The following is a 14,640-nucleotide window of genomic DNA, read 5'->3' on the forward strand; positions in this document are numbered from 1 at the left end:
GGGATCATGGAAGTTCTCCTGTACAAAAGGGATTCATTTTTTATTTCATTTTGTTTTGTTTTCCCCCCCAAAGACTAGGGAGGAAGTTCCAGGTCATCAGATTAAGCGTCCACACCAGAAAATCTTCCTAACGATGATAATTGTCCCAAAGGAAAGTGGGCTACTTCAAGAGGTAGTGAGTTCTCCATCTTTGGAGATCTTGAAGCAGAGATCAGATGACCCCTTGAGTATGATCTAGTGGAGATTCCTTTAGTGAATGGGTTGGCCTGGATAGCTACCAAGGACCTTTTCCAACTCTGAGATCCTGGGATGGATCAGACAAAAGGTGGCAGGAGGAAGAATGCCCAGAAGATGCTAAAATCGGGCACATGGAAACAATCAGAGCTAATCGAGTTCAGAAAGAGACTAACAGAAAGACTCCCTAAGAAAAAAAAAATCAACTCTTAATTCCAACACAGGTTAATATGTTTCAGATCAAATCTGCCCTTAATTTAATCCTGCTGAAAAGCACCCAGCCTGGGGCAGGGCCCTGACCTCAAGCTGATGCGTGTAATGCTTGGATGCGTTTTAACCTTTGGGGTTGAACAAAGTTATTTCATCACTTCTAATGAGGGTTTTGACCTCTCTAGCCTCTTAATGGAGGGCCTGTGCCCAGGAGGCCATTCTGCACACAAAGATGAAGAGAATCTAGCCAAGGAGAAAAAGCTGGACCATCGGAGAGCTGCTCTTACAACCCGGAGGACCTTATTACTGACAGTTTCTCCTCTGCCTCAATGGATATGTTCGCAGATCATCACGCAGCCTCCCAGATAGGAGGCATCTCAGAGCCCTACTTCTTACGCAGCCCAGAAATCCTTTCTGCCATGTCCTTCGGTGCTAATAAGCTGAAGAGCATCCAGAAAGAGCAACCAGCATGGCGATGTGCTCACGTTCATGCCCTGTGAGAAAAGATTCAAAGACTCGGCTCTGTTTAGCCCAGAGAAGAAAAGACACAGAAAAGTCTCGAGAGTTTGCTACGAGGATTTCAAGGCTGGTCATGTTGAAAGAGGGATTCGATTTATTTTCTGCTTGGTTGAAGATGGAAGAACAAGGATGAATGGATGGAAAGGGTTAAAAAATACAACACAAAGTGTAAAAAACATCGCTATCAAGGGGAAAAAAATCTTTGAACAACTACAGCCATACCAAAATGGAATAGGTTACCTCGGAAGGCAGCGGGCTTCAAACAAGAAACACGTGGCCAATTAGCGGAATGCTGGAGAAGAGATTTTTGTTCATGGATTGAACTCGGTGATCTTGGGGGTCCCTTCCAACTCTGAAACACTACAATGCCAGCAGTTTGACTCTTCGGAGATGGCAAGATACCATCATTCTAAGATTCTAAGCCTCTGCTTGGAAGGAAGAGCTCACAAAGCATTTAACTCTAATATTAGACAGCTCTGGCTGCTTGAAAGTTATTTCTCTGATCAAGCCAAAATGGGCTTCTTTCCTAATTTCTAGTTATGAGGGGATACTGGTCCCTTGGAGTCAGGCAGACTAAACCTAGACCCACATGGTCTGGGGAACATGGTGCAGTCATGCAGACAACACGGATGCCTAAAAGGAGATATCCAGGGTCACTGATTCTGAAAAGTCTCTTTGACAGAGCTGCAAGTACCCATCAGTTTAGGAGTAAAATGTGTGCCTGAAGTTTTACTAGGCATAGTCCCTGGCATACAGTCAGTGCTCAATTAATCCTTTTTCCTAGAATTCTCTACCTACTCATTTTGGCCTCCTGGCTTCCTTGGCTTGCTTCTGGTCTCAGTTAAAATATTATCATCTGCAAGAAGCCTTTCCTGATCTCCCTCTGTGCCCATGCCTTCCAGCTGTTATAATTCCGTATGACTCAGTGGTTCCCAAACTCTTTTGGCCTACCTCCCCCTTTCCAGAAAAAATATCTCTTAGCCCCCTGGAAATTATTTTTTTTTAATTTTAATAGCAATTATGGGCAGCTGGGTAGCTCAGTGGAGTGAGAGTCAGGTCTAGAGACAGGAGGTCCTAGGTTCAAACCCAGCCTCAGACACTTCCCAGCTGTGTGACCCTGGGCAAGTCACTTGACCCCCATTGCCCACTCTTACCAATCTTCCACCTATGAGACAATACACCGAAATACAAGGGTTAAAAAAATTTTTAATAGCAATTAATAGGAAAGATAAATGCAACTGTGGCCATCACCTCTCCCCCTGGATCACTGCAGCACCCACCAGGGGGCGGTGGCGCCCACTTTGGGAATCACTGCTCTAACTGATTTTGGATCTATCTAGTTTACACATAGTTGTTTGCATGGTTCCCTCTAACTGATTCTGTATCTATCTAGTTTATACATAGTTGTTTGCACCCATCAGACTGTGAACTCCTTGGAAGTAGGGACTCATTTTTTTTTTCTTTTCTTTCTATGCTCAGCACTTAACTCAGTTTTAAGCACATAGTAGCAGCTTAGTAAATACTTATTTTTTATTTAAATATTTTATTTTTTTAGAAAAATTTTCCATGGTTACATGATTCATGTTTTTACTTTCCACTTCACCCCCCTTCACCTCCCCCATAGCCAACGCACATTTCCACTGGTTTTAAGATGTATCATCAATCAAGACTTATTAGTAAATACTTTATTGACTCAACTTGACTTCATAAAGATCCAGCATGGGATCCTTGGGAAAATGGTGGACTTGAAGTCACAAAGATATTACTTCAAATCCTCAGATACTGGCTTTGTGACCATAGGTGAATCACTTAAACTTATGAGATTCAGTTTCCTTTACTGTAAAATGAGAGTATTGGTCATAGTCTCAAACGTCTCCTCTGACTCCAGAGGTAGGAACCAATAATATGATACTTTGACCTGAAACTCAGAATACATATTCTTTTAGGAACCAGGACCTGAGCTTCTTCTTTCCCTAGGACATCCTTCCCCAATGAAATTTTATCTCTATTTTACTTTAATAAAAAAATTTTGCATAAGTTTTAGAAATGTATATGATTCATGTTGTCTCTCTCCCTTTTTCTCTTCCCCCTCCTGGAGCTGACAAACAATTCAACCTGGGTTATACATGTATTATCACTCAAAACATTTCCTTAATATTAATTTTTATAAGTAAATAATCTTATAAACCAAAACCCCAAATCATATACTCAAATAACCAAGTGATAAATCTATATTTTCTATAGAGGCGGAGAGCATTCTTTTCATAGATTCGCTCAGAATTGTCCTGGATCATTGTACTGCTATTAGTAGCACATTTGATCATCACGCAATATTTTATGTATGGTGTACAATGTTCTCCTGGTTCTGCTTATTTCACTCTGCATCAGTTCATGGAGGTCTTTCCAAGCCTTTCTGAAATCATCCTGTTCATCATTCCTTACAGCACAATAGTATTCCAGCACCATCATATGCCACAATGTATTCAGCCATTCCCCAATTGAAGGACATCCCTTTAGTTTCCCGTTCTTTGCCACCACAAAAAGGACAGCTATAAATATTTTTATACAAACAGGTCTTTTCGCATTTTTTTTAACTCTTTAGGATACAGATGTAGTAGTGGTATTGCTGGATCCAAAGGTGTCCATTCTTTTATGGCCCATTGGGCATAATTCCAAATTGCCTGCCAGAATGATCAAATCAATTTACAACTCTACTAGTGTCCCAATTTTGCCCCATTCCCTCCAACATTTATTATTTTTCAAGGAAATTTTTGAACATTCTTCAAATTGTTTATCATTTAATGACTTTGGTAGAGCCTAAAATAAAAATGGCAGCCAGTCTGCTAACTTCTTACAAAGATCTTTAGTGAAGCCCCATCCAGAGGACTGTGGTTAGTTCAAATATAAAATTTTGTTTGGATTTTAAAGCCTTTCCCAACCTGGTCCATTCCTCCCTGCCCAGCCTTCTTACTCTTGATAACTCTCCACATATGCAATAGAGTGATGTTGCTCTTTTTTCTGTGCCTTGAGCAAGATATCCCATCTTCCAACTCCTTGGAATTTTCCTAGATGTCGCCCTTGGCTGAAATGCTCTCCCATCTTCCCTCCATATCTCTTATAATTCCTGGCTTCCTTCAAAAACCAGCTCAAATTCCACTTTCTTAAGGAGGTTTTTCCTGAAAATAATGAGCTCTTTCTGGACATAATGAGTTTGAAATAGCCATGGAACTTCATGAAGTCCACCATGTCCAATTGGCAATAGGTAACACACCTATCCCGATGTTTTGTATATAATAGATGCTTCATAAATATGTAGACTGGGGAATGTACCAATGCAAGCTAGAGGAGGACTGATAAGAATAGGATTGGGAGGAAGGTAATAAATAGAGTCATGATGCTCTCTAACAGAGAGACTGGATCGAATCATTTAATAAATGTTTGTTGATTGTCAAAAAAAAAGAGGCTTTTCCTGGTCCTCTTCCTGATGCCCCAAAACTACTTCCTTTCCATTGATACTACTTTCTATCATGTCTGTTGTATATTTTTATATATAAATGTGTGTGTATATACACACATACAAATGTGTGCATATCACTGTATTTACATATATACAGAAATGTTCTCCCCATAAAAAGAACTGTGTTTTTTTTTCCTCTTTCTTTGTATTCCCAGCTCTTAGCACAGCTCCAAGTATGTAAAAATATGCTTTTTGACTGCCCAAGCTCTTGGCATATTTTGAGAAGGACATTGATGAAAGTGGAAGGTCCAGATGAGGGCAAACAAGATGGTGAGCCATAAAGGTTCAGGACCTAAAGGGGTCGGATAATAGAACTAGGGGTGATTACGATGGAAAAGAGAAGACCTGGAGGAGGGGGGAGTGATGGCTGTTTTCAAGTTTTAAGAGCAATCACATGGAAAAGGGAGTCGACATATCCTGAATGGGCCCAGAAGGAAGAACGAGGATAATGGATTGGGAGGAAAAGAGGCATATGCCGATTGAGGACTGATGTCAAGAGCAGCTTCCTGACAATTAGGCTATCCAAAAAGGGAATTTGCTGCTTCATCAAATAGAATGTTTCACATCGTTGGAGGGATTCAAATAGAGGCCAGATGACCATGTGGAAAGGATTTCTCTTCAGGTGCAAATGGTAATAGATGAACTCTGAAGTTCCTTCCAATGCTAATGAGTCTCTTCCAGCTCTGTGGATGTTAAAAATGCTAATAGATTCCCAGAGCAGTCCCAAAGTCTATTTAACCCATAATAAACCACTTTAAGGTCCTTTTTTTGGCTGTTTCCCTTTACCCCCGGGCCATGCCATCTTGTTGTTTGTCCTTCATTCTTGAAGAGATGATACCATGGGGTAATGTCTTGACTTTTGAATGACTTGGATTTAAAGGAGGCAAAGATGTACAAAGTCATCGGCATTATGCTCTTCCTGAGGCATCAAAGTCCAGTAGCAAGACAATATCAAGACCACTAGTGATGGCCCAGGATGCAAGGGATGACCGTGGCATCTTCCATGTCTGACCAAGCTCTAGGCACTCCACAGCCCCTGACTCAACTGCCTTCATGGCCACTGGAACAAATTGTTCTTGTCCATTTATTCTGCCTGGGGAAGTCCTCACATGCTTGGGATTGAGGTGTCCCTAAATAGTCACTGATGGGATTGAGGTCTGTTGGTTACCCTCAATATGGTTTAGCCCCTCTGCTGAGATGGTTTACTAGCGTGTGACTGCTGTGCATACTGCAACCATTTTAACTGCCATGAAGCCTTTGGACCACCAGGCTTTATTTATTTAGCAGCTGTTCCTTCTAAATATGGCGCCTTTCCCAACTGGGGTGAGAGCTCCTAGAGCATAAGGACTATACCAATTTTCTATTTGTATTTCCAGAACTTAGCATGGGTACTTGATATTCAGAAAGTCCATAACAGATTATTTTTCATTAATTCATTTCTGATCTCTGCATGCCCAAAACACACACACACACACACACACACACACACACACACACACACACACACACACCTCGGCTCTGTTTGTCCAATTTCTACTTATCCTTCAAAATTCATCTCAAATGGTATTTTTTCTGTGGAGTCTGCCATGATAGTATAACCAGAAAACTTTCTGATCTGAATTAATTTGTTTTCATTCACAAATATTCACTGGTCTTCTCCTGTATGGAGAACTCTCTCCTGCGTGCTATAAGATTTGAAAACTTTAGGTATGATATCATAATTGCCCCTCAAAGAGAGAGTAAGAAAGATATACCATATACACAAATAATAATAATATAATATAATGCAAAAAGATTACAAAATTAAATAGAATAGGTGCTTAAGAGTATTGAAGGCAAAATACTTTTCTAGGTCTAGGAGAGAATGGCCATTATGGCCCAGAGTATTTGTAGGAAGGGTAGAGCTGGGACAGAATTCAGGACTGTACACTTTAGCATCAATAGATTTATTTGAATGCCCAATGGTGGGGTTACAAAAAACTGAGGAAGAAATGGTTCCCATCTTCTCCCTAGATTCATCACCCTACCTTCCTGGTTTACTGGCAAAGGACGAAACTGCTTGTCCAACACAACCAGGGAGCATGTGGCATCGAATCCAAGTCCTCGTATCTGGTTAGCATCTATGCCTTGTACCACTTTCTGTAAAAAAAATAAAAATGCAAATTGATCAGATGGGTCTGTGCCTATGATCCATAATACATGAAATCTGCTCAAAAACCTTCAGGCCTTTCCTATTGGCTCTCAAATAAATATAAAACCCTTAAGCCAAGATGTAAAGCCTTTAAGAATGAGCCTCCGATCTCCCTTTCTGGACTGATATCAGTTTACTCCCCTCCAGACACCCTATATCAGGGGTCGGCAAAGTATGGCTCTGGAGCCATATCTGGCTCCACCTCCCGACCCGCCAGTCTGGGCAGAGCCCCAGGATGTCCCCAGGGGGCCTTCAGCCCCTGCCCCATATTCCAGTGCCTTCTGCCTCCATCCTCCTCCTTCCGCAGGCATAAATGCCAAAAAGGTTGCCGACCATTGCTCTATATCATGGTCAAACTCAGCTAGTTTGTGTTCACCAGAATTGACAAGCTATGATTATAAACTCATTAATGACCCTTTATCAAATAACCAAAAATCATTTATTAAGCATCTGCTAGGTGGGGAAGTAGATGGGGTGCCCAGCCTGGAGTCAGGAAGACCTGAGTCCAGATCTGACCTCAGACACTAACTTTGTGACCATGGGAAGTCGCTGAAGCCTATTCGTCTCAGTTTCCTCATGTATAAAATGAGCTGGAGAAGGAAATTGCAAACCATTCTAGTATCTTTTCCAAGAAACCCCAAATGGGATCACAGAGATTTAGGCATGACTGAAATGACTGAACAGCAACAAAAATCTCCTAGCTGGCGCTCAGGGAGCTTCCAATCTATCAGCAGAAAGAATAGGTGCATACATGAGGACACGGATGAATGATACAAAATTAATACAAGGAGAAATCAATTTTGGCAGGGGGGATTGGGAAAGGCCTCGCAGAGCTAACCCTGAGCTGAATGTTAAAGAAAGCTATGGATTCTAAGAGACAGAAAGGAGGAAATGGAGAACTGTCTGGGAAAGAGCATAGAGACCAGAGATGTCCTTGAGGGACAATAATAAGGAGGTCAAGTTATCTACATCATAAGACAGGAGAAGGGCAGTAATATATACCTAGAAAGGGAGATCAGGGCCAGGCTGTGAAGGACTTTAAAGAATGAACAGAGGTCCTAGAGGGCAAAAAGAGTCACTGGGGATTATTTTTAATTGATAGTTTTTATTTAACTTAATTTGTTTCATTTACTGATATCTCTTTATTTTGCCTGGATTTCTCCCTCTATGGGATTTCAACAATATAAGAAATAGTGCCCAGAAGGGCTAAACTTTATCTCAGAGGTTGTTTGTTTGTTTTAAGAAAAAAGAAGTGGAAAATTTCAACAAAACTGATCGATACAGTGGAAAAATCTGAAGGCATCGGCAATTTTTCACATCAATGACCTGGCACCACCGCCGGCAGAGATATCTTCTTTTCTCTCTCCTTTGGAGCCAAGCGTATTCTTTATGGCTTCGCAAGTTCCATCATCCATTTTTGCTTCTGGAGTTTAACAAGAAAGGCGCTGACCCGACCACAGCTCTGCTTTAGAAGCATCACGTTGGCCACTCATTGGGAGTGGAATGTGGGGGAAAGAGATTGCAGGCACAGAGACCAATTGGAGGGAGAGTTCGTGAGAGCCTGAACTAGGGAGGTGGCTGAAGTGGCGGAGCAAAAAGATACCAAAGATGCTGGCACAGGAAAGACAAGATGCAGCCAATGGCACGTGTGCCCACTACAAAGCTGCCCCTTAATACACGCTTGTTGACTGATGGATTAGTTTTTGTCCCTTTGAGCTTTCTGTCCCCAGGACCCAGCACGCGAGAGCCACTTAATAAATCCTTGCTGATAGTAAAGGTTGACGTCTAACCAATCTATGATGATAACCTCTTAGTTGGTGCCTTCCTATCACCTTCCCTTCCTTTCTCCGTTCATGTCTGTGAGTATTCTATGGAACCATTTCTGAAACAATGGAAGGAAGCATTTATTAAGTGCTTACTGTGTGCCAGACACTCTGCAAAGTGCTTTAGAAATATTATAGCATTTGATAGTCAGAGAGTAGCTGCTGGTATTGTATTATTCCCATTGTCTAACTGAAAAAGCTGAGGCCAAACAGATTAAATGACTTTCTCGAGATCACACAGCTAGTGCCTAAGGTCAAATTTGAACTCAGGTCTTCCTGACTCTGGGCCCAGTGCCCTATCCACTGTACCACTTAGTTGCCACAATGGACACATTTTTCCTTCTGTAATTTGCTTTGACACCACCACCACAAAGTATAGTAAGGCATATATACAGATACACACATACACTCCTAAATTATATTTAATACAAGCTTGCTGATTAACTGGTTTTACATATTTGTGTACATATACATTTATTTGTTGACATATATTGCTATGTATTTGTATGTGTATGTGTGTGCCTAAAATATATATGTATATCAGCCCCATCTACTTTTTAACACTCATCATTTATTTAGATTTTCTATTTTATTTATTTACTTATTTTGGATTTCTTTATTTTTCTTTATTTCTTTATTTCTTTAGTTTTATTTATGTATTTGTTTTTTTTAGATTTTTTTTTCTCTACATCACACTTAATTAAGCCTCTCTCCCGTTTCTTCCCCTCACATGAGTCCTCAAGTAGAAGCCAGACGATCGTTGGCCAGAAATGTGATCGAGAGAATCCATCATTTGAAACTGGACGTGTAAAGTATGCCCTGATCGGTCCCTTTTACCTTTGAGGTTTTGCGACTGTATCGAGAAATGGAGAAATGGGAAATGTAGGAAGCAGACCTGCTTCTGCAAAGAAGAGACAAGAGAAAGCTAGACCAATGGAGATCGAAGCCCGAGCTTGAGCCCCACTTTTATCTAGACTAAATTGAGTGTTTTCTATTTGCTCCCCTGTGTCTTTTTTGATAAATGGCCAGTGGTGACTGGTAGAACTATTAGAAAGCAAACAAGTAATAAGTTGGCCGTCACTTGGAGATGATAAAAAATTAGCCATTAAAACCAAGCTGTACTTAGAGGAGACTATTTTAAAGCAGCTTTTCATCAGGGAATTACATTTTCTCCTGGACAATTTCCTTAATGGCAAAAGAGGTTATGTGCTAGAAGAATAGTAGAGACCCCGGGGCAAAGAGAATACGATTCACACCAAAAAGAATGGAAAATTAAACAGGCAGAAGAGAGGATGCGAGGTCTCATTTATTGCACTCTCTCGTCTCTCCCCAGCTCCCCAACCCCTTCTCTTCTTCTCTGGGTGCTCCCCGCTGCACAGGGCTCATTAATGTTTGAGAAGACTGATCAATAATGACAGAATGGCGAATTGTCCATCTGCAAATTACCAAGCATCTCATGAATATTTAAAGAGCCAAAGTCAAGAAGGGAGAGCAGAGAGAAAGGAGCACTTAAAAAAATAGAGTCCTTACAGAAAGATAGAGGACAAAGGAAGCTCTTTATTCCTAGACTTTGTCGTTTTAGCAAAATAGAGCCAGGGATAGTCAGACGAAATATGAAAAAGGAAGGAGAGGCAGCATGGGACCGCGGACAGTGCTGGATTTTGAGTTCTAAGACCTAACTCTGTTACTTATCACCTCTATGCCGCTAGTAAGTTATCTTTATCCTTCCTCATTCTGTCCAAGACACTCATCCTCCCTAAGCCTCAGTTTCCCCACCCTGAAAAATGAAGGTTGAACTAAATCGTCTCTAAGAATCCTTCCGGCTCTAAAGCTATGATCCTACAAACCTCCTCCCTATCCAGAGTCAGAGTCCAATCTGGTGCCAACATGAATGAGCAGAGAGGACTGTGGGGCACGTGCCTCCTGGGGGGACCTGGCCAAGTTCACGTGGCTAGGAAGTAGCAAACCCAAGAGCCAAGCTCTGACCCCCCACCCCGAAATAAAGAAATCCAAGACTGTAGAGGAGACTCTACGGCCTCCCAGCTCTGCCCCCCAACAAGGGAGTCCTCAGTGGCCTTCCGAGCCCACCTTGGTGACGATACAGCACGCAGCCCAGATGTCATCAGACGACTGCTCGTGGTGGTCTAGCCGAGGTGCCCACTTCTGGATGGGGTGCTCCGCGTACGCAGCGAGGGTGCCCTGCTGACTGACCAGTGCCGCCCGGGCACTGCCCGTTCCCACGTCGATGCCCACATAGTAACTCATCGGTTCCTGCTCTGCACTGGTCATGCTGTGGGAACCTGTTACAAGCCAGGTCAAGATACGTTTAGAGACTGAAGAGGGGATCAGTGGCTGTGCCCCCCCTTATACACTGAACCCCCAATGCAGAGCCTGACACACAATAGATGCTTAATAAATGCTTGTTGACTGGATGGCACAGAAGCTGAAGTTCACATGGGCAGGACCGAGCCCATCGAGATTCAAACCCAGATCCTCTGACTCCAGCATTAGCACTAGCCTCAGAAGCCCGCTGGTCACCCCACGCCTGGCCAGACCCCAGCCTAAGGGTCCTTAAAAGGAAAAGAGAAGTGATCATGGTGGGTAGTCAGCAAGGCAGCCAAATACTTTATATTGAAAGTAATTCAGCAACTGTCAAACCAATCTGATAATCACTACGTAGCAAAGTTGATAGAAAGAACTTGGAACCCTCAATTCTTATTCAGCCCCAAACACTTATTAGCTGTGTGACCCTGGGCAAGTCACCTCTGCTTTTCTCAGTTTCTTCATCTATAAAAATGGAGTTATAATAATAGGACATCTCTCACAGGGCTGTTGTGAGGATGAAATAAGATAATAATTATAAAGTGCTTAGCCCAGAGCCGGCCACATCGTGTAAGAGCTAAATAATTGGGAGCTATTATCAGAAAGACCTTGTTTTAAGTCCTGCCTCAGACACTGACTGCCTCTGTGACCCTGTGCAAGTCATTTTACTATGCCTCACCTGAGTTTCTTCATCTGTAAAATGAGGATAATAATAACTTCTATTTCACAGGATAAACTGTGAGAGCGATTGAGATGACAAACCTGTTTTGGAGCTTGCTAGCCGACTTCTCTCTGTCTGTCTGTCCGTCTCTTTATCTCTGTTTCTCTCTGTCTTTCTCTCTGCATTTCGTTATATCTCCGAACATTCCTTTGTCTCTGTTTCTCAGTTTCTATATTTCTCTGTCTCTCTGTGTCTCTCAGTATCTCTTGTGAGATAAATACACAGTTGGTAGAAGCTTTGGCCAATCCTCTTCCTCCACACGTGTTATTCAAAGTATCGTTCCCCAAAGATAGTCCAAAAATCTCCCGACTCACATTATGAGCCTAGTGTGCCATCACCCCGAACGAGTGGTTATGACTTGAATAATTCTGCAAGCTAGACATCAACAAAGAAGTTTTCCCCTTTTAATTGGTACTGGGGGATGCTCAGAGAAGGCTGGGAAACTCTGACCAGCAGATGTGTGCCAGCTGCTCCTGAGACACGGCAAAGAGAGTCCCATTACACTGATTCTCTCTCAGCCATTTCCCCTCTATTTTCTCATTTTAACTTTGCCTTTCACCAAAGGAAGGCTTCGGAGGGCAGAGGGGGGCATAAAGGAGAGGAACGAAAGAAAGGTTCAAATGGGAGCATTTGTTTCTTTAATGTAAATGTCAGCCTAGCCTCTGAAGACAAGAAGGGCTTTCAGGGCACTCCCTGGTCCAGTTTTCTGCCTCTTCTTCTCCATCTATCTCCTCGTGTCCTTTGAAGCCCAGCTCAGGGGAAGGTGGCACTGCCCACCTTTCCTACCACTTTCTCTTGAAATAACTTTGTACCTATTTTCTACTGATGGACCATCGTGCCTATTGTCTCCCCCACTTTTTTTTCTCTCTGTTTTGTACACAACAGGAATTTAACAAATGTGTATTGAATACAAACATGAGAAGTGAGGATGTACAGCTATAAAACTGGTTGGAGTTTTTGATCCCTTTCTGTCCCATTCACACACGCGTGTGCACACACACCCACACACACACATTCTGGCACTGCTCTCTGACTAAGCTGAAGTGGAGGTTTGGGGGAAGAAGTCTCTTTTTTCCACCCCGTGGAATGACCTGGTGATTCAGTCGTACCCTGCCTTCTTCAGCCAAGAATATGAGTTCCTCCCAAAGCTTTGTCCTTCTGTGAAACAGCAATCTTGACTTCAAATTCTTTGGTTTCTCTGGCCCTGGTCGAACCCATCACCACCACTTTCAATTCTCCCTTTTTATCATCTGCTCCGATTTTTACACATGCTGCAAGATCCAGACCACACATGATATTTGTCACGTATGCGATAACCTTTTGGAAATCTCAAATACCTCCAGAGATGTTTATTTTCACCATTTTTTAAAATTTTTTAACCCTTAACTTCTGTGCTTTGGCTCCTAGGTGAAAGAGTGGTAAGGGTGGGCAATGGGGGTCAAGTGACTTGCCCAGGGTCACACGGCTTGGAAGTGTCTGAGGCCAGATTTGAACCCAGGACCACCCGCCTCTAGGCCTGACTCTCCATCCACTGAGCTACCCAGCTGCCCCCTATTTTCACCATTCTTAGCAGACATGGTTTTTCTTTTCCCTCAAGTAGACTGATAGCTTCGAAGCCTCTGATATCTCATATTTCTAAAGTCATCTCAAAAGAATGAATGAAAAGCATTTAAGTGCTTATTACATGTGCCAAGCACTGAAAGTCCCTGCCCTCGGGGGGCTTCCATTTCAAAAGGGGGAGAGTATTTAAGGGAGGGAGAGATGGCCATGAAGGCTCAGACTGGACCCTGCAAGACTGAGGGCTGAGGAGTGGAGAGCCGTAGAAAAGCACCCGAGATTGGCACAGCCTTCTAACTCAGTTTCCAGGCTCTAAATAACGCATCTTAACAAAATCCTCCAGAGATATCATACAAAAAAAAAAAAAAAAAAGAATTCCCAGCTGAAATCAGGAGAAATGGGACAGCACTAATCTTGATTTCTTCACAAGGAAAGCCCATAAGCAAAGGCACGCTGGCCCCTGAGGTTATTCCAGGGACAGGCTCCTTGAAACATGATCCTGGCCTCTTGCAAAAACACTGCCAGGTGCTGGGAGCTTTCTGGCCACGGGAGTCATCTGGCTCCAAAAGGGGGCCTCTCTTCCCTGGGCTGGAAGGGCTGCTCCCCAGAACAGCAAAGCCAGGCCCCAAAGGTCTCCCAGCGAACGTGCGAGTCTGCAGAACTCACAGACATTAAAAAAAGAAGAAGAAAAAGAAGAAGCAGCAGCCAACTCCCAAAAGGGAGGCATCACCCTCTCTGGTCTCTTACCAACCTGGGAAGTGAAAGCCACATCCTTCCTAATAACTCTCTCCCTCCACCCATTCTTCACTGGAAGTGAAAGGCTCTGCTCTTTGTTTCCTTCCACTCTGAAGCCATTGTGAAACTTGTGTGGAAAACTAGAGAGCATCAAATCACAGAGAAGAGGAGGAAGCGGTGCCACGGGACCCGTCTACGGAGCGAGGCAGGCAGCCGGCAAGCTGGCATTTAATGCCCGGGCTCTCCATTGGACCCTGAGAACCCCAAAAGCAAAACCAATCCTTGTCCTCGAGGAACTTCTATCCTAATGGGGAGGGCAAATAACTACGTGCAAATGAGAGATACACACCACAAATTAGAGAAGAACGGGAGAAAGAACTTTTAATGGGGATTAGGATAAGCTTCTTACAGAAGAGGGGATTTTAGCTGAGAATTGAAGGAAGCAAGGAAAAATAGGTCAGTGAGAGAGAAATTCCAAACTCCACTTTACCTGAGTGTGTGTCCCGCCACCCCCACCACTAGGGCCTGCCAACCTTCTTGGCATAATTCCTTAAAAAGAATCCACAACTAAACATGTCTCCTTCAGAAGGAACACGGCTGCTTTTTGAACCTTGTTGAGGATCAAAGGGCTCCTATATGTCATCAATATTTATATGGTTCATTAAATAATAGTCTGAACAAATATTATTTGAAATGCACCCACAGAAAACCTCAGACTTCTTGTCTGGTTCTTTGACAAAGAGACTAGATGGGAAGGAAGGAAGGAAGGAAGGAAGGAAGGAAGGAAGGAAGGAAGGAAGGAAGGAAGGAA

General features: G+C 42.9%; 1 protein-coding gene across 1 annotated transcript in view; it reads right to left on the reverse strand.

The window, feature by feature from the left end:
• Positions 1 to 14,640, reverse strand: part of FGGY (FGGY carbohydrate kinase domain containing) — a 572,506-nt gene that overhangs the window by 533,520 nt on the left and 24,346 nt on the right. Inside the window, exons 2-3 of the mRNA XM_044673617.1 lie at positions 10,583 to 10,794; positions 6,508 to 6,619 (exon numbers count right to left, since the gene is read on the reverse strand). Of these exons, the coding sequence (XP_044529552.1) occupies positions 6,508 to 6,619; positions 10,583 to 10,783 (313 nt within the window). The 5' untranslated portion in view covers positions 10,784 to 10,794. The remainder of the gene's footprint in view (positions 1 to 6,507; positions 6,620 to 10,582; positions 10,795 to 14,640) is intronic.

Source organism: Gracilinanus agilis, chromosome 4 (assembly GCF_016433145.1).
Source record: "Gracilinanus agilis isolate LMUSP501 chromosome 4, AgileGrace, whole genome shotgun sequence".
NCBI lineage: Eukaryota > Metazoa > Chordata > Mammalia > Didelphimorphia > Didelphidae > Gracilinanus > Gracilinanus agilis.